At 42.5% G+C, this 19,679-nt stretch overlaps 1 protein-coding gene across 3 annotated transcripts in view; it reads right to left on the bottom strand.

Annotated features, from left to right (window-relative positions):
• The window catches only part of HSD11B1 (hydroxysteroid 11-beta dehydrogenase 1), a 47,337-nt gene that overhangs the window by 24,086 nt on the left and 3,572 nt on the right, over positions 1–19,679 (bottom strand). For 2 of the 3 annotated variants that reach the window (XM_082468939.1, XM_082468940.1), the window contains exons 2-5: positions 7,342–7,455; positions 6,467–6,597; positions 5,627–5,738; positions 5,305–5,496 (exon numbers count right to left, since the gene is read on the bottom strand). In XM_082468939.1, the coding sequence (XP_082325065.1) occupies positions 5,305–5,496; positions 5,627–5,738; positions 6,467–6,597; positions 7,342–7,429 (523 nt within the window). In that variant the 5' untranslated portion in view covers positions 7,430–7,455. Of the gene's footprint in view, positions 1–5,304; positions 5,497–5,626; positions 5,739–6,466; positions 6,598–7,341; positions 7,536–19,679 lie in introns of those variants that run through there. The other variant, XM_082468938.1, reaches the window with a different exon arrangement.

Here is a 19,679-nt window from a genome sequence, read left to right as displayed (position 1 = left end):
GTAACAACGACTCCTGAAATTTTTATGTCCAGGCTGTTGATTCTTACTCTGATCTCCTTTTTTTTTTTTTTACGTTTTAACATTTTTTATTAGATTTGTTTCTAATTACATACTTAGTACAGACAACTTGGAAAATATTTTTAAGAAAGGAAAATTTGTATAATTCCATCACCCAATATACATTTAACTCCAGTTGCCTTCCAGTTTTTTTTATATACATAAATATTTTGTTTATAAAAGTATAGCACACTGTTCTGTAGCGTGATTTTTCTATTACAAATATTTTCCCATAGCAATGAGTGTTTTTATACAGCAATACATATATTAACATCCATTAATGAATGTACCAAAACATAGTAATCTCAATCCAAATCTATACACACACATGCCTCACCTCCCTGTGTTTCTCCCCATGCCCCTCCACGCAGTCCAAATCTGCAGCACTCCCCCATCACGTAAATACCTGTATCCACAAGCATACACTTCCACTTACCTTGGAAATTGTGGTCCCTGAAAATTATTTCTGAGGTAATCAGGTTTAAGGGTAAAGATTCATCTTTCTTAGAAATATTAGGACAATTGGGTGAGGGATAAACTACCCCATTCTACTATATTTCTTAGTCTCCTTTGCATCCTAGACCTTGGTTGCCACCCTCTCCCCCCCACTCAGGTTATTTCCATACACTAAGCATTGGTCTATCTTTTAGGAAAAAGTGGGTGCCAGAGGTGTAGGTGGGGGATGAGATTAACACCTGCACATTCTTTTTTTTTTTTTTTTTTAATCTGTGACTCTGTTAGCAGGACCCAGAGACCTGCTCTAGCACTTTTTGACTTTTTAAAAAATTATTTATTTATTTATTTATTTATTATTTATTTATTTTTGGCTGTGTTGGGTCTTCGTTTCTGTGCGAGGGCTTTCTCTAGTTGTGGCGAGCGGGGGCCACACTTCGTTGCGGTGCGCGGGCCTTTCCCTATCGCGGCCTCTCTTGTTGCAGAGCACAGGTTCCAGACGCGCAGGCTCAGTAGTTGTGGCTCACGGGCCTAGTTGCTCCACGGCATGTGGGATCTTCCCAGACCAGGGCTTGAACCCGTGTCCCCTGCATTGGCAGGCAGATTCTCAACCACTGTGCCACCAGGGAAGCCCCACCTGTACATTCTTGTCTTTATGCAGAGCAGCATTTTGCATATTCCAAATCCTGTTAGTTGATCTGTGTAGTTGAGAAATCTGTTTCTTTTTTCCTCTTTGTAATGTAGAATTCTTGAAATAGGTTTGGACTGCACAGCCAACCCTCAACCGACAAACAATTTAAGGTCCAACAAGTGACTTCATGCATTGGTTTGAGTTTTCCCACAAAAGCATTGTCTTACAAGGTATTTTCCTCTGGCTAGTCAGCTTATAATGAGCCTGAAATACTACACATTTGTATAAAAAAATAGTATGAAACAATGCTGGGAATGAGTAAACCAGGAAAGGAATACATTTGAATAAGACTTAAACTATATATATATATATGTATGTATGTATGTATATATATATATATATATATATATATATATATACATACATACATATACATATATATAAATTATATATAAAGTTTATATATACTTATATATTCTTTATATATATAAAGTATATATGAAGTTTATATATATATAAACTATATATAAATATATATATAAATATAAACTATAATTTATAAAATATAAAATGTAAACTATAAACTATAAATATATATATATATTATATATATATATAAAGTTGATCTTTTTAAAAGAAGATTTACTTGGAGAAAAATGAATAGGTAACTGGAGACATTTAATGGAACTTCCAAAGAGAGGTCTGAGCATTTAGAGGTTATTGGCAAGGCTCTTTTACTCCTTTTGATGTGTTTTTCACTTTGAATATTTAAATAAACCCAGTGTTTTATTATGTCTAGCTTCACTTCAAAATAGGACTTGGATTTTTCTTGATACAGACGAATCACCGTCCTTACACTTGTACCGGCCCAGTGTGGTTGGCATTTGTACTATAATTGTTGTTGCTAGTATTTGTATCACCAATGAAGCCGAAAAAGAGAAATAGAGAGGAAGTAGGGTTTCTAAGGTAACTTAGGAAAATGTAGTAGGTAAGAGGAAACGTTTAAATGAATCTGGTGAGGACTGAAAAAGTCTTCAAAGGAGGTGAGGTTAAATGGATCCTTAGAGGAAAAAAGGTGGGGCTGTTGGTGGGGGTGACAGGTTTGTCCCTGTTTAGTCCTCCTGAGGGGGAGTAAAGAAGGGGCAGAGAAGCAGTATTAGATGCTGGGTCCAGCTGTCATGTGTGTAACTACCATAGTTATGGGGTTCACAGAACCAGGGAATTCAAAAATGGAATGACTTTTCCTTTTCTAAAATTGAACCTAAGACAACCTTTTTGACTCATGGCAAATAAACTTTTTCCAGATGTTGTCAAATGTTCTCTGCCCAATCCAGTGATTTTTTTTTTCAGGCAAATTGGAGTATTAATCTCTCTGTCTCAGTTTGTTTCACAAATACCATCTAGGTATTTTCTTCCCATTCTTTCTCCTGCCCCACTGTCCCCTGCATCAGTGCAAGGGGTTTTGCTTTTGTGATGGACCTTGAATGTGAGAGAGATTGGGTCTGGGATGTGTGTGTATGGTGTGAGGTACACATGTGGGGGTGGCCTAGAGGGAATACTGCCTCTGGTCTTATATGCATGGGTGATATGGGGGCGACTGTTAATTGTCAACATCAGTGTCTTTTATAGAAATAGAACCCCTGATTTTCAGCTGGACACACGTTCACCTTGAATAAAGTCCACAACTGCAATGAGCTGTAGCAGAAGTATATGACATTCAAGTTGTGTTCTTCTTTCTCCATTTTCTCTAGCTAGAATTCTGACATGATAATGAGCCACCTTGGACATACAGGTGAGGATAACACCCAGGGATGGTGGTTTTGTGATAGAAGGTTCCTAGACGATTCATGGGGCAGAACTCCCATTGCAGCTCTAAACTGCTTATCCCAGGCTGTTTCATGAGAGAAAAATTAATTTCTATTTGTTTAAGCCATTGTAAATTTAGGTTTTTGTGATAGTAGCTCAAAATATATCCAAACTAGCATGTGGAGGAAGGAGGGGAGACTAACTGATGTAACATATACATAGAAAGTTGAGCAGTAGGTGCCAGAAACAGTGTTGAGTGGTGGATGGATGTGGACCGTAAGGAAATTCCCAGAGGCAGCCATACTGTCTTTGATGATGCTAAAGAAATAGCTGAGGCTTTAAAGAACGTATTAAAAGTATGGGATTTCCATGTAACACAATACCTAGAAATGCACTGGGGATAAAAACAATCGCTGATTACTGCAATTCAATAAACCACTTAATGCGGTCCCTGGAAAGAATTATTAAAAAGCCATCCCAATACTCTTTGGCTGACCTTAGGATCAATCTGCGGTTTAGCGTCCCATGTTTGTGGAATTCAGATTTTACGGAGGAAGGATTAAGGAACATATTTGCTGACTGTCTGAAAGAACATAGCTTATGTAAATCAACTATGCTTCAATTTAAAAAAGAATAGAGCCTAGAGCAGAGAAATTCTTCAGTTAGGGAGAGAAAGCAAAGTGTTTGTACTTTGCCAATTCACAGACATGCTTCAAAGCAGAAAGGCTGAACTTTTGGCTATACAAACAACAGACAGGAAGGTTAGTAGTCCAGCTAGATTTCTACCTCCCAGAGTCCATAGAAATTATGAGGTGACATTTGGTAGGTGGAGAAGATGTGTGGAAACAGGTTATCAGAATTTCATCACACCCTTGGATTTCTATAGTAACTCTGTTCCTTCTGAGGACATTTAGGCTGTAATGTTGTAAGGCTGTAAAACCCCCTTTGCCTAGAGTGGATATATTACTTATTCAACTGAGATCATTAAAGCCACCTACACCATGACTGATGTGAGGGTTTTGGCCAATGCCCTAGGATGGTTTGGGGATGTGCCCAGCACCCTCTCACTCAGTATGCATCCAGAAGCTCTCCCTTCCTTTCAGCGCAGAGAGAGGCTGTGCCTGGGGAGGCGTGGGGGAGTCTGTGTTGTCCAGGAAGCACAGGGATGCATATCAATCACCCTGTTTGGCGAGTAGAACAGACACACTGCCCTTTTATCCGATCGCTGATCACTATGCAGGCCTTTCCCGTCCTGGAAGTAGAACTCTTTACAACATAGATGGTGTTCTGAGTTACAGTAATAACCAATGTTTGTGAAGTACTTAAGAAATTACAAAGTCTTCTAGGTTATTTGCTTTTACATTGCTAGGAAACACGTGTAGATGGCTAATTTTGATCCTGGTGTTTGCATCTTCCATGCACATCCTTCTAACTGACTAATCAACAAATACGTGTGGAACTTCTCTACTGGACCCATAATGAAATGGGCCTAGGAATCCCCCAAGCTGGAAACTCTCTGGCTTTTCACTGGTGATAACTTTGAATGCTGTCACCATCCAAAGCATAGGGGACTTCTCTTGATCACGCAGAGTTCTCTTTATGAATATTTCTCTGTACACACTCTCTTCCTACCCTGTTGGTGGATTAAAATGGACTTTTGATGTAGCAAGTTCAAATGTTGGAGAACACCCCAATATAGGCAGGTCTGTTATAATATGGTGTGTTTGTTTTTGTTGTTCATTTCATTTTGCCTTGGCTCAACCCACTTATCAGACAACTGTATGTTGTTAAAACATTTCACCTCTCAGTTCTACCTTTGTATCAACTAACATTACCAAGCTACAGCTCTTTGTCATGGAAGAAGCAAAATCTTGTTTATCTATGATGACCAGGTCTCTCCCTGAAACTCAGGACAGGCTGTCCCTCCAGCAGCCTCTCGATGACCCTTTGGACTCCCATTTGTTGATCACAAACAACCAGGCGAGTTCAGGGTAGCACTCTGAACTGCTGCTCTTCCTCCGCTACTTCCAGGAATCTTGTAGTCAATCCACCCTGAACAAGCCCTCATTTTTATGGTCTCACTTGTTCCTAACACTGTGTCTTTTACTCAGCATGCATGCTTCTCGGTGAGTTTCCATACCCAAGGCTCTTACTCGTACATTTGCCTGTCCATGCATATGGGCAAGCTGTTAATCAGCTTTTCTTTAATATCACTGTGAGCATTTCAACTTCCAGTTTCTATTGTGTTACTTCTCTGGATGGAAACTGATAAAATGCATGTTCACTGCAGAGCCCCCAACACCATCCCCGGCACTTCTGCCACTCCCGCCTTCCACACTGGCCCCTGCCCCACTCACCAGCTATTGAGGAGACAACCACAATGCTCCCATTGCTCTGCTTCAGCATGGGCATGGCGGCCCCGCTCAGGACCACATAACTCAGGAAGTTGACCTCCATGTTTCTGCGCACTTGGTCAATGTCATCAATAAATACAGTCATAGGATTGTTGGTGTTGGTGATGTGGTTGAGAATGAGCATGTCTAGTCCCCCTGTAAGAGATGGCTGTGTTGAGAGAAACCATCTGAGGTTGATACCTTCTCCCCCTCCTTCCCGTCTCAAAAGCTCCCTGGTGATCCCTAGGGCAAAGTCCAGAAGAGGAGAGAGGAGAAGCTGTCTCACCCATGAGTTTTCCAGCTTTGGCAACAAATTCCTCTGCGAAGGTCATGTTCTCCATGGTGCCAGCAACGTAGTGCGCCGAGGATGCACCGAGCTCCAGGCAGTGGGATACCACCTGCAGAGGCACAGCGGCCATGGTGTCAATCTTGGCTGCAGACTTTTGGGGGGCAGTCTCTGACATAATGGGGGTTTAAATGAGAGGTTGCTCACAGCCCTGTTTTGGTAGGGGTGTGTGTGTGTGTTGTTAAATGCAACTGACACAATATTAGTCCCCTGTTTGAAGTACTGTCTGGAACAAGATAGGGTATAAATGGATAAATCACTGTGCTGGAGTTTAAGTCTGTGCTCATGAGTTTCTGTAAACAGATGTCTCTGAACACATTATTGGTAGGGATGCTAGTTCCTGTGTGGGTAGCCCTAGGTTTGTGAATATTTATTTGTGTATCCTTGGGTTTGTGAGTCTGAGTATATAAGAGAGCGTATGTCTGCATGGGTACCAGAGTATGAATTCATGAGTAGGTATTGGAATGTTGGTATCTGAGCACATATATGTATGTCTGCGACTCCATATGTCAATGTGTGTGAATAGGCATGTCTATCTCAGATAGAGATAGAGTCCAAGAACTTTGTGTCTAGATATGTATGCATGAGAATGAATACTTAAATGCATATTTTTATATCCCTGTGGATGTTTGGGTGTTTGAATCCTCCGTGTGTGTGTGTGTATATATGCATCTATGTCTGAGTGTGCCAGTTCTGTGTGTTGGCATGTATATGTGAGCATACATAGGAATACATCTGGGCACGTGAGGGTACCTATGGCTGTGGGCACAGGACCCTCACCTTCTTTAGAGCTTCTTCTGACCTCGCTGTCACTACCACATGGGCTCCCATTCTCGCCAGATGATAGGCCATCTCTCTTCCAATCCCCTTGCTGGCCCCTGTGACAATCACTCTTTTTCCTCGAAGCATCTCTGGGAAACCCCAAAAGAAAATGAGGACCGTAGTTGGAAGCAACATTCCTCCTCCCACTTTAGAGGTGGACAGCCTTATCGCAGTGTCTAAAGGTTATGAGCCCAGATCAACTCATCTCAAATTGCATAAATCAATGAAGGAACAGATCAACTCTTCCGTAAACATTCTCTGAAATGGGAGTTTGCTTTGGTTGCTCAAAACCAAGCCTTCCTGCTGTCCTTTTTTGAAAACCCCTATGGAAAGAGAATTCAGCTAGAACACTGGAGTTCCAGACATTTCTGGATTCATCCAGTTGCTCAATTGAAATAAAATTCAAAGAGTCATCAAAACACATGTGCTCAGAGAAATTCCAGATATTTTCTCTCACTTCTATTTAGTCATCAACTCCAGAATTCTTTCTTGTTTCCCACTTATCCATCTCTCCACAGAGCCCAATTATCTGGCTAAGTTGTGAATTTTGGAATTACCCTCATTTTTTTGGTAAGAAATCTGAAACTGCTTTTGATCAAAGATGCCAAATAAAACATGGACTATTTGGTAATCTTTTAACGCCATGATTACCCCTCCCTACACCCCTATTACCCAGCCTGTGGCTGGAAGACGTAGAAACACAGTCTCACCTCAGGGTCCCCTCTTGTCCAGCAACTTTGGGGATCAAGAACTCCTTTTTATCCTCAGAAACACTCTAGCCATCCCTGGGTTTTTAAATCTATTCCTCCAAAATTAGACACATTGGTACTTACCTGGTCTGAATTCCTCCTTCGCAGAATAGTAGTAGTAGGCCAAGAAGATCCCCAGAATGGGGAGGAGATATTTTTTCATAAAAGCCATCAGACAGGGACCTGGCCCGAGGAGCCCTGTAGGACACACAGAGAGAACCTACAGAGCTTTCTACAACTTCCTAGGCAGGCAGCGGCCTCTGAATTGTGACATCAGGGATGGGGGAGGCTGGTTTAGTCTCAGGCAGTCCTAGCCAATTTCCCTGTCAGAGCAGCGATTGGCTTTGGGTGGGATCCCATTTGTCCCTGGCAGCCTGTGTGGTGGATTTCATAATGGACAATGTTTACTCCATTTCATTGAGCAAGAAGAGACTTCCAGATGGCCAAGCTCATGATTGTACAGGACTGGATTCCTGAGCATCCCTACCCTGAGCCCGTCTTCCTCTTAATGCCATTTACTCCAGGAATCAACGGACTTTCAAAAGTGATATATCAAAGGCAGAGAGAAAGTGTGCACGGGGCTTCTGGGGAAGTGTGAGTAATAGCAAAGAGAGCCAAAGTCAAGCAAGTCTCATTCTCAGCCCCACCTCCTAGTCAGAAGCAATTAAAAACAACAGCACAAAACAGAAAAATAAGCTTAGTTTAAAAAAAAAAAAGTGCACATTTTGGAGGAAAAAAAAAAGCAAAGAAGCCTTATAAATCCCACACTTAAGTTCAATGAACAATATTACAACATCAAAGGGGAATGCAAGCCAGCCAGAACCCAGATGGCGGGAAACCCCTGACCGGTCAAGACTCTCAGGCAAGTGCAATGGAATGTACACTTATTACTTTAACAGCAAATAAAGAAGAAATAATGAGTGCCAAGAAAAAAAGGCATTAAGCTGTTAAAGTAGGTCTTATAAATGCGACAGAGGACCAAGAACGTGAAGAGGATGGTAGGAAGAGGGGATCTGATGTAGAAGAAAAAAGAATGAGCATCGTTGAAGCAAAGATAGCCTGAAAAGCCCACATCCAGCCAAAAATTGATCCAGTAACAGTAAAAGGACCAGGGGGGAGAAACCCCTACTAATTTAGAATTTATCACAGAAATATAGAAATAACTACCTTGGTATGTCTGTAGCAAGAATTCATTAAGGATCAATCTTCAAAGAAAGAATTTAAGATATAGTATTGTTAAGTTTTTCAACTTAAAAACAACTAACCAAACCATACACATTATCCTATCACAGAGCAAATCCAGAATTCTGCAAGTTACCAGTGTAGCCAAGAAACTCATTTAAATATAGCAATAAGAATAGGTACCTGTGCTTTGGAGGAGGAATGTGGGTTGAGGGCGGGGGTTGGAGAATTCACACAAGATTAAGAGAAATTGAATTATGACCCTAAGTACAGGATCTGGAAACACTCACTGAATTTTCACTTCAGAGCAAGGGAAAATAAGTTAAGACCCAGAGGAGATGAAATAATTTGTCAACAAAGGCCCACAGCTGTGAAGTTCACTTCCAGAAAACAATGCAGATTTGAGAACAGTTGAGGGCTAGATAGAGCTCAAGGTTCATGGAGGACAAAATAGAAAACATGCTTTTTAAAAATCAAGTGGAAAATTACATTACATAGTGTCAGAACTACAAGATCTATATGCATAGTTTTATAAAGGACTTTATGCCACCAAGATATGTTATACACTAGACTCCATTTTCATCTCTACAGGAAAAGGAATTTAAGTTTTATTTTCTTAATACTATACTATTAATAGCAAAAATATAGGAAACAATGAAAAATGACTTTCAAATCTGATGATGCTAAAATGATAGAAAGATGAACAGATTAGGGAAGTTTATTGCCTGACACACACACAAAAAGAATTTTAAAGTGCACTACAGAAAATATAAATTTAAAGAAAGCAAAAATAACAATGAGCAGGAGGAACTGTAGGTGACAGAACATAAAACAAACACAACTATTGCTCATTGTTGGATGAATTAAAAAATGAAGTCCAATGTTGTGCTGCCCCCAAAGACACATTTAAATGCAGAGACATAAAAAAACCTGCAAACAGATTAATAGTTAGATGGCCAAAGAGCCATCATGTTGGAAAACAGGGGTATAGAGAGAGCATCCAAGAAAATAATTTTCATGGACTTTGATGAAATAATTTTTTTTTAAAAATATACTCTGACTAGCAGTCTGTTTTTTTTTTTTTAAATTAATTTATTATTTTTAAAAAATTTTTGGCTGTGTTGGGTCTTTGTTTCTGTGTGAGGGCTTTCTCTAGTTGCGGCAAGCGGGGGGCCACTCTTCATCGCGATGCGCGGGCCTCTCACTATCGCGGCCTCTCTTGTTGCGGAGCAGAGGCTCCAGACGCGCAGGCTCAGTAGTTGTGGCTCACGGGCTTAGTTGCTCCGCAGCATGTGGGATCTTCCCAGACCAGGGCTCGAACCCGTGTCTCCTGCATTGGCAGGCAGATTCTCAACCACTGCACCACCAGGGAAGCCCGAAATAATTTTTTTTATATCTTTTTTTTTTGGCTGCGTGGCATGAGGGATCTTAGTTCCCCGACTAGGGATCGAACCCGAATCGGTGCACCCTGCGGTGGAAGTGCGGAGTCTTAAACACTGGACTGCCAGGGAAGTCCCTGATGACATAATTTTTAATCAATAAAATGCATCAATGAGAATGAGGGCACTGCGTAATGGTTGATGACGTTCAATCTTAGAGGTTCTCAGAAGTTTTGGTCTCAGGATCCCTTTAACAATCTTAAAAATCATCGAGGATCTCAAAGAATTTTTGCATATGTGGTTTTACCTATTGACATGGATGTATTAGAAATTGACTGAGAATTTCTTTTTTAACTCAAGAATACATAAGCATCCATGTATTAAGCTTTGTATTATTACACATCCTGTAGGCTGGGGAAACTCATGAGAGAAGGAGAAGGAAAAAGGACAAATGTTTTAGTATGATTATGAAAGCAGTTTTGACTTTTCAAACTCCCAAGAGGGTCTCAGGGACCCAGGGGACCACACTTGGACCATATTATGTAATACACATGGATCCACTGTATGTCTATAGTTACATGCCTGGTTCTCTCATTAGCTTGTCGACTCGGACACGGACTATGTCTTTTTCATCTTTATCTCTCTCCATCTCCCTCTAGCTTTGCTCCAAAATAGGCATTCAGTGAACTTTTGCTGTTTTAGTGTTTCCGAGGCACTGCAGCGATGAGAAAATTGCTGTCTTTCTGGAGCCTGATTTAATCCGGGGAAGTCACTGAGATTTAGCATTCTGGCCAGAGCTGATCAACCCCCGCCCCCTAATCCTCTTCTGGTGGTGCTCAACAAATTGAAAAAAAAAAACAAAGAAAAAAAGACAAAGGAAATATGAACACTTCACCTAGCATTTGTTTGGACAAATTTTCGCCAATCAAGTAAAGTTTCTTTCACTGCCATAGCAACGAACTGAGCTGTTCATTCCTTCACGCGGCTCCTTCTTTGTAAGGCATTGACCACCTACATTTCTGAGCAGGGTTTCAGTGAAATGCCCTCAACATGACCTGGTCATTTTCAAAAACCCACGTAGCATGGGTCACTCTCAGCTGGACGTGCATGGCTGAGCCCAGCCAGGAACTCTCTCTGACTTGATCAGCCCCACCTAAATAAACGGGGTCAAGAAAAGCGAGACGGTGAGAAGATGTGCGGGGGTTGTTGAATGGGAAAGGGCCTCGGAGGGCCGGGCCAGATCTGGGAGGACTCACAGGAAGTGGCAGACTCGTGGGGGGGAGCAGCCACAGGGGAATTCCTGTGCATTTGGCACAAAATGTAGATCATGCAAGGAGCACCTGTCACTTCTGAGGCAGCAGCATCTGGAGTGCCTTCTGGGACTGTTTGGTAGCTTTGTTAGGAAAGCGGTCTCTTCCTTGTGAAAACTAATCCTGCCAGTGGAACAGCGGGCAGACCTTGGAGTAAAAGGTGGGTGAACCCTCTCTGTTCCGAGGTTCTGCCTTCTCTGGGAACATAGCACCAACAGGTTGAGACAGGAAAGGATCTTAGCATAATGTTAGAACGCATAAAATTCTCCCCTTTCCTCAATCCTCCCACCCTGTTCCCCACCCCAATCCAGTTCCTCTGGTCCGATTTTTTTAAAGAACTCCTCAGTCTGTGCCATGGCTGCCAAAATCTGTTTCTAGCCATGGAAACAGCTGTAAAATGAAATTCATGAAATTCATTCTATGGCAAGACAAGAAAAATTTAAACAAAAAATCTTCTCTGCCCTTCGGCCTCCTTTCTCCTCCCACTGTGCATTGTATATCTGTATTATGCATGGCCCAAACCTTCCACATCGACAGAAATACCTGCTCAACCATAAGAGCGATGTTCTCCTAGCATCAATAAGACAATTCCTTCAATATAACAGTCCTTCGGGGCTTCCCTGGTGGCGCAGTGGTTGAGCGTCTGCCTGCCAATGCAGGGGACATGGGTTCGAGCCCTGATCTGGGAGGATCCCACGTGCCGCGGAGCAACTAGGCCCGTGAGCCACAACTACTGAGCCTGCGCGTCTGGAGCCTGTGCTCCGCAACAAGAGAGGCCGCGATGATGAGAGGCCCGCGCACTGCTATGAAGAGTGGCTCCCACTTGCCGCAACTAGAGAAAGCCCTCACACAGAAACGAAGACCCAACATAGCCATAAATAAATAAATAAATAAATAAACCCAAAGTTTAAAAAAAAAAAAAAAAAGATAACAGTCCTTCATGGTGCTTAGATGTGGATTATGTAAATTGTCAATAATCCGTCATTATACGTCGATAATACAGCCCTCTGTCTCAAAAAACTTATATAATTGTGGCTTGACTTCTAACGGGCAGAACAATTCTCAGAACTTTCTGAGATGCTCTTCCTGGGTTGTAATCCTCAAATTTGACTCAAATAAAATTTTCCTTTTCTTTCTTAGATCAACTGATTCATTTTTTGTCGACACAACTATCATTTTATGTCATTTTGTCTAATAACATGGATTCCCTGCCTCCCCTACCCCATCCCCTTCTTCTCCCTCCCCTGTATACCTAACAAGAGGGGAAGTTCTATTTGTCAACCCTTCTGTAGGACCCTACTCCTAATGCACAGATTTACTCATGTTTTCCAACTAATGGAAGCTCAGATGCAGGAAAATGAACTAGAGACGGGATAACCTGCCCTGTGTCTGCCGTCCTGTCCCTACCAGTCACGTGTAGTCCATGGCAGCGGGACTGGTGAGGCAGACTACCTGGAATCTGTTTGCCTGGGAGAGCCGAGAGCCTCCTGGGAAAGAGCAAGTACCCTAATGAGGCCCAGAGTTTGGCGCGATCCCTGCCCCCTCAGTGTGGGTAGGGCAGAGACAATTCTAAATATGTACTTGCGTGCAGTTTTTCAAGATTTTCCTCTGGTCTGTGGCACGTGAACTTGCCCTGGAGCTCCGAGTAGCCATGCACAGTAACTGTAAAGTTACTCCCCAGAAAGTTTGGTGAAACAGGAGCAGCACCAGGGCTCCATGGGAGAGGCCCACACAGCGGGGGGGAGGGGACTGACTCTGGCAAAGCCACCGCACGGCTTCGGCCACCCAGTGCTTTTTCTTGGTTGTTCAGCCCAGCTTTCAGGAAGCACATCATGTTGGCATAGCAGCCTCCGCCAGGTGGGATTCTTAGGGTGCCAGTGACTACAGCATTAGAGGGAGGCCACTTCCCTTTGGGGCGAAGTAGGGTTGCCACATTCAGCAAATAGAAAGACAGGACACCCAGTTAAATTTGAATTGCAGATAAACAACAAATGCTTTTTGAGGATTTATATAATCTCAACTATTGCATGGTATTATACGAATACTAAAACATTATTCATTGTTTATCTGCAATTCAGATTTAACTGGGTGCCCTGAGTTTTATCTGGCAACCCTGGAATTGGCACAGAACTTTGGGAACGCTGGGAAATTGTACCTGAGGTGTGGACAAAGCATCCTTGACCGTGGCTACTGATAGCAGAGGCAAGAACACCTTGTGTACCTTCCCTGCAATGGAATCCAGCTGCCCGGCCACAGACAGCTCCCAAAGGGCTATAAGTAGCAAAGGAGGAAAAGAGTACATGCCACGTGTTGGCTGAGTGACTTCATTTATTTAGGTTGTACTACCAATCAGATCCTATGACCTATGAAAAAACAAATGCCTTCCAAGTCCTAGAAGGCGCTAGACATGGCAATAAACGAAATGTGTAAAGTATTGTCAGTGCTGTGATGGAAGTCTACAGTGGGGAGTAAAGAAGGAAATAGCCCTTTCAAAGTGGGGAATGGGCAAGTAGGGCAGGCTTCAGAGGAGAGGTCGACCCTGACCCATATTGGGGCACGAGCAGGAATACTCCAGGCAAATGAAGAAGGGTAGGAGGGAGCATTGCTAGGGCTCCAGAAGTGTGTGGGAGAGAGAGGAGGGCTGCTTTGTAGAACATTCTGTGCAGAGGAAGCTGTGTGAGAAAATAGAAGGAGGTGTGGAAGAGAATGGAGTGTTTGGGAAACTGCAAACAATTCCACATGGCAGGATCACTGAATTTCAAGGGGTGGGTTTACGTGGGGTGAAATCAGCCAGGAGAAGTAAGCAGGAACCACATCCTTGAGGGCCGTACACATTTACTGCTGGAATCTGTTGTTCTGGCATTTACTGCCAGACGTGAAGCCTCTGCACCCTCATCCCTTCCCAGAACTCTGCCTGTTCACTGGCCTTTTGCATCCCTCACAGCCTTATGCTGAAAATTCTGGATCCCCTGCCCACCTCGGGCTCATCAATCCAGCCCCCCTCCCTCCATCAACACTTCACTCCCCCAGTGCCACGCTGGGCCTGGCCTTGTCCTCTGGCGGCTTGCAGCTCTGGAGCTTAGCTGAGCCATGTTCCTGGGCTCCCCAACCCATACGCAGGTAGATTTTCCTACCACGTCTTCCGCTTTTTGGTTCTGTCTACTTATCTGATGTCTCAGGAGCTCTATCTGCTCTTGCCTCTCTCCCCTGCTCCCAAGCACCTTCTTCCCTTGGATTCTGTCTGTATATAGTCTCTGCGCTTTCTTCCTACTCCTCAGACTCCTTCCTCTTGCTGTTCTTTAGATTCTGTCCTCCCTCTTTCCTCCTTTCTATCTTCTCTGGGCGATTTCCCTCATTCTCATGGTTCCAGTTGCTATCTTTAAGTTGATGAGTATTAAAAAATCTCTATCTCCTGTGCCGCATTGTATCCTAAATTTCAGGCGGCATAGCCAGCTGTTTACTCCACCTCTCCCTCTTAATGCCTCCTAAACACCTCAAACTCAACGTGCTGAAACTGCCCTGATTATTTTTTTTAACAGCTTTTGTGAAGCACCGTTTTTATACCAGAAAAGTATCTCGTGATAAGTGTACAGTTCAATGGTTTTTAATAAATTTGTGGAGTTGGGAAACCATCACCACCATCCAATTTTAAATTTCCGTCACCCCTCAAAGATTCATCTTACCCATTTACAGTTACTCCCTGTCCCCATCCCCAGGCTTGGGCAACCAATAATCTAGTTTCTGTCTCTCATTTTAGTGGCATCACATAATATGTGATCTTCTGAGCCTGATTTCTTTGACTTATCATGTTATTGAGGTTCATCCATATTGTAGCAAGTATCAGTAATTTGTTCCTTTTTATTGCCAAATCATAGTCTGTTGTATGGATATACTACATTTTGTTTATCAATTCACTAATTCACAAACATTTAGAATTTCCCACTTTTTGGCTATTACAAATAGTGCTTCTATGGACATTGGTGTGAAAGTCTTTGTGTGGCATTGCTGGGTTGTGAGGTAAATTTATATTTAACTTTTAAAGAAACTGCTAAACTGTTCTCCAATGACTTTGTGATTTATTTCAATCAAGGGCTTTACCATCCATCCAGTTAAAGCTCCAGAACCTTGGAAGTCCTTCTTTACTCCTTCTCCATCTCCCCACCTTCCATTACTTACTAAGCCCAGGCAATTCTACCTCCTAGATATCTCTAGAGCCATGCCCCAATCCTCACCCTCGCTATGACTATCCTCACTCAGGCCACTGCTGTTTTCTGCTTTAGTAGCCTCATCACTCTTCTCTCTGCCTATCCCACCTTCTCCAATCCATTTATTTATTTATTTATTAAAAAAAAAAATTACACTATACTAGGTGTGCTTTATTTATTTCATTGATTTATTTTTAAAAAAAGATTGGGCTTCCCTGGTGGCGCAGTGGTTAAGAATCCACCTGCCAATGCAGGGGACACGGGTTCGAGCCCTGGTCTGGGAAGATCCCACATGCCGCGGAGCAACTAAGCCCGTGAGCCACAACTACTGAGCCTGCGCGTCTGGAGCCTGTGCTCCGCAACAAGAGAGGCCGCGATAGTGAGAGGCTCGCGCACCGCGATGAAGAGTGGCCCCCGCTTGCCACAATTAGAGAAAGCCCTTGCACAGAAACGAAGACCTAACACAGCCATAAATAAATAAATAAATGTAAAAACAAAACAAAAAAAAAACAGTATCATTTTCATCAGCAACTACAAACCAAATACTATAAAGATTGTCTTAAATTAAAAAAAAAAAAAAGATTGTGAAACATTTGATATGCACAAAACAATAGATGAAGCCATGAACAATTTAGGAGGCATGAGAATGAAGCAAAAGCCTTGCTGGTCTACCAACCATCTTAAGACCTGACTGTTGTCAACACTTTGGAAGTGCCCTGTGGGCTTCAGTGCACCCAGTTCTTCTTCAATGACTCCTTATTGTTCTTAGAAGAAAGTCCAAACACATTATTTAGCTTTAACAAGCTCTTTATAAGCTTTGAAATACTTTCCCAGGAACCTCTCACCACTCTACCCCCATTCCTTCTTATCCTTCAGGTTCTACCCATTGAAGTCACCCTCCCTGCCCTCCCTTGGACATGTAAGGTATCCCCAAACACTGGGTATTTCTCTGATCATAGCTCCCATCGCTTTGTACTCACAGTTGCCCATTTGTCTGTTTTTCCCATTACACACAGGTCTGAGAGGGCAGAGGCTTGATCTGTCTCACCAGTGTATCTCCCGTGCTTAGCACGGTGCTTGCACACGATGCAAGTGCTAGAAATCATTTTCTGAGTGCTTAATGGAAACAGACTCTTATACATACAAATAAATATGTCTGCTAGGTATTTGAAAGTCAGGAGAAATCTCTAGGCTAGAGATATTGATTTGGGAGAATGAAATCATATAAGTTAAAGTTAAAAGCAGACAGATGACACCCCCAGGGAGAAGGTGAAGGGCACAGTGGGATATCACAGAAGACGAGAACTGGTAGAGAGGAGCAAAGGAGAAACAGACAGCAGGAGGACCTGAGGCAACAGGTAACCTGGGGGAGGAAGGGTGGGGGTGGGTGGAGGGTGGTCTCTATGAGAGGTGAGAGGTCACAGCTTCTGAGAGGTCAAGGAGGATGAGAAGTGACCGAAATACATTGGGTCTGGAAATAGGAATCGCTGGAGGCCTGTCAGAGTCGTGAAGGCACTAAAGCCAGGATGCTATGGGTTGAGGAGTGATGTACAGAAGGAAAGAACATGTTTAGTGTGAGTGTGGAGGAGGGGGACATTCGAGGAGCTTGGGAGGCACGCAGATCTGAAGGAGGGTTCTGATTTTTAGGATAGCGGTGAGTTAAGGTTTCAGTCAAATGTTTTTGAGCATTTTCTCTGTGCCAGACACTATGCTGGGCTGAGCAGATTTTCAGCGTATGGGAAAGATCCAACAGCGTCCATAGACGGAATCGCTGGAGAGGCAAGATTTACAGGGTCCGACGATCTGGCACGTGGCTCCAGAAAAGGAGACTCAAGGAAGGAAGGTGAGGGTGGCTATTGAACTCCTGCGGTCTGCTTCTAAATTCCGTGAGCTTTTTAGCCTAGCGTGTTTCCTTCCTTCGATTTTTGAGAGGCAGATGGCTAAGGCTTCCCCATCTGTCCATCTCTCTTGGAGGAGGGAGAGGAAGCAGGTGGGGAGTTGAACTCCTTAAGTTCTCCTTTTCCTCGGATTTGGCCACAGTATATAACTAATATTCTCATAACTGCCTCATCCCGCTCCGTTCCTGATCTTTGTGCATTCACACCTGTAAGGCAGGAAAGTCTTTCCCAGGGTGGTTGAATTTTTCCTTTTCTGTCTGATGGGAGGTTCACGAAGTTTGAGGGCTTGGAAACCACCTGGGAAAATGGCCTTATAGGAACGGAGGGAGAATTTCTAGGTTTAGGATGCTACGAGTTTTAACAGGTTTCTGCCAGAAGAGGGAGCCCCAGGGCTGAGAGAGAAAGCACAGACTGCTGGGGTTTAAAATCATGGGGATGGGGTCTTTGTTTCTGGTATTGTTTTCAGCAGTCCACAGCGGTTTATGGGTTAAGATAAAAGAAGATGAAAGAGGGAAGGAGGGAGGAAGACAGACTCGCAATACACCGACATATACACAGAAAGTTACACACACACAAATCACATAAACCCCCCTCCCTCACTCCTCCCTACACGCACTCACAATTTCTGCTTTAGTACAGTGATTCCTAAAACTTGCTGTGCAATTGAATCATCTGGGGGAACTAAGGGCAGATCCCCAAGCCCCACCAAGGCCTGTTGAATCGGAACCATCAAGGGTGGGACCCAGCAATCTGTATTTTTGCAAAGCTCCCCAGGTGATTCTGAAGTAACCTTTAGGTAGACAGACTGGGGAACTCTTCTGGGTAATTAGGTAAATACTTTAAATATAGCTTGTTTGAGACTGAATTTAATGGCTCCAGCCATCAACATGTTGAGTGGTAGGTAGAATGTAATCCATGAATGCTGTTATAACTGAGCCATTTCCTCTCTTTCTTTTCTTTCTTTCTTCTTCCCTCCCTTTCTTCCTTTCTTTCTTTCTTCCTTTCTTTCTTTCTTTCTTTCTTTCTTTCTTTCTTTCTTTCTTTCTTTCTTTCTTTCTTTCTTTCTTTCTTCTTTCTTTCTTTTTGTATTTATTAATATAACACATGAAAGGCTTTACAAAGGCACATGATATCAAAAGGCTTATGATGATAACAGCAATCCTTGCTTCTCCCTTCCCCACGCCCTAGTCCCATTCAGAGGCAACCACGTTTTAAAATCTTATTTCTTTCCTCTGGGAATTAACTGCATATTTAAAAACATTTACTGCTATTTCTTGATTTTGCAGTTTTAGAGATTATTTATTGATTTTCCACTAAGGAATATTAGGACTTTTCCTTTTTTTTTTTTTAACAGCACACACAGATACTCATTCCCTTCTTTCTAGATTCCTAACACTATTAAATTACAATTTTCATTAAATAGTCAGTGTTCATATTATTATGACTGTTTTTTTGCAGCTCAGCAATATAATGTACTATGATTACATTTCTTTTCTTCTATTCCCCACCCCCGACCCGGGAGTCAATAATCACCTCATTTTTGTTTGTTTGCTTACTCAGTTGTCATGTTCTCCAAATCCTCTGGTAAGAGCAATACAACTCAAATAAATTGGTCAAATTAATTGGATAAGCTATCTATTTTTTCCCTTGGAGACATCCATCTTGGAGCGCCGGTCTTCCTGTTCCAATCTGGACTAGGAGCTTGATAGGCTGGTAGATGGGACCTCCCTTTGCCATCCACCTGGCAACCCCGACTTTTTCTTGGTTTATTTCTTCATGATGGTAGGGAACTTTTTTTGAGACCTTGGATGCAGCAGTGCTATTTTACATTGAACATCTTTACATGGGCTTTAGTCCGTCAGACCCTGGCCACATACAGCCCTGTGTGTCAGCCCTGCCTGCTTGTCCTAACTTTACCCTCTCCCTGATTAATTGTTTGGCTGGGTAAGGATTTCAAGATTGGAGATTATCTTCTCCTGGAATTGGAAGACATTGCTGTATTGCCTTTCGGTTTCTAGCTTCCAGTATTGATACTGAGAAGTTCAATTTCTGTCTGGACTCCTGATCCTTGGTTTGTGAACTGTTTTTCTTCTCTCTAGAACTTTTGGGATCCTTTTTTCCCTGGTGTTCTAATGTTCCTAATTATGTGCTTTGGGGAGAGGTTTTTTTTTTTGTTTTTTTTGTTTTTTTTGTTCATTGTGTTGGGCACCCACTGGATCCTTTCAATATGGAAATTCAAATTTTCAATATGGAAAATTTTGGAGAAATTATCTTTTTGGTTAATGTATTCCCCTCCATTTTCTCTGTGTTCTCTTTTTTGGAATTCTTATTAGAAGATGTCAGAGTTCCTGGATGGATCCTGTAAGTTTCTTATCGTTTTTGTCCTATTTTTCATCTCTTAACCTATCTGTCCTACTTTCTGGGAGATTTTGTCAATTTTATCTTCCA

This window comes from Balaenoptera physalus (genome assembly GCF_965194825.1).
Source record: "Balaenoptera physalus genome assembly, chromosome: 1".
Taxonomy (NCBI): Eukaryota; Metazoa; Chordata; class Mammalia; order Artiodactyla; family Balaenopteridae; genus Balaenoptera; species Balaenoptera physalus.
This window is presented reverse-complemented; position numbering and strand designations above follow the sequence as displayed.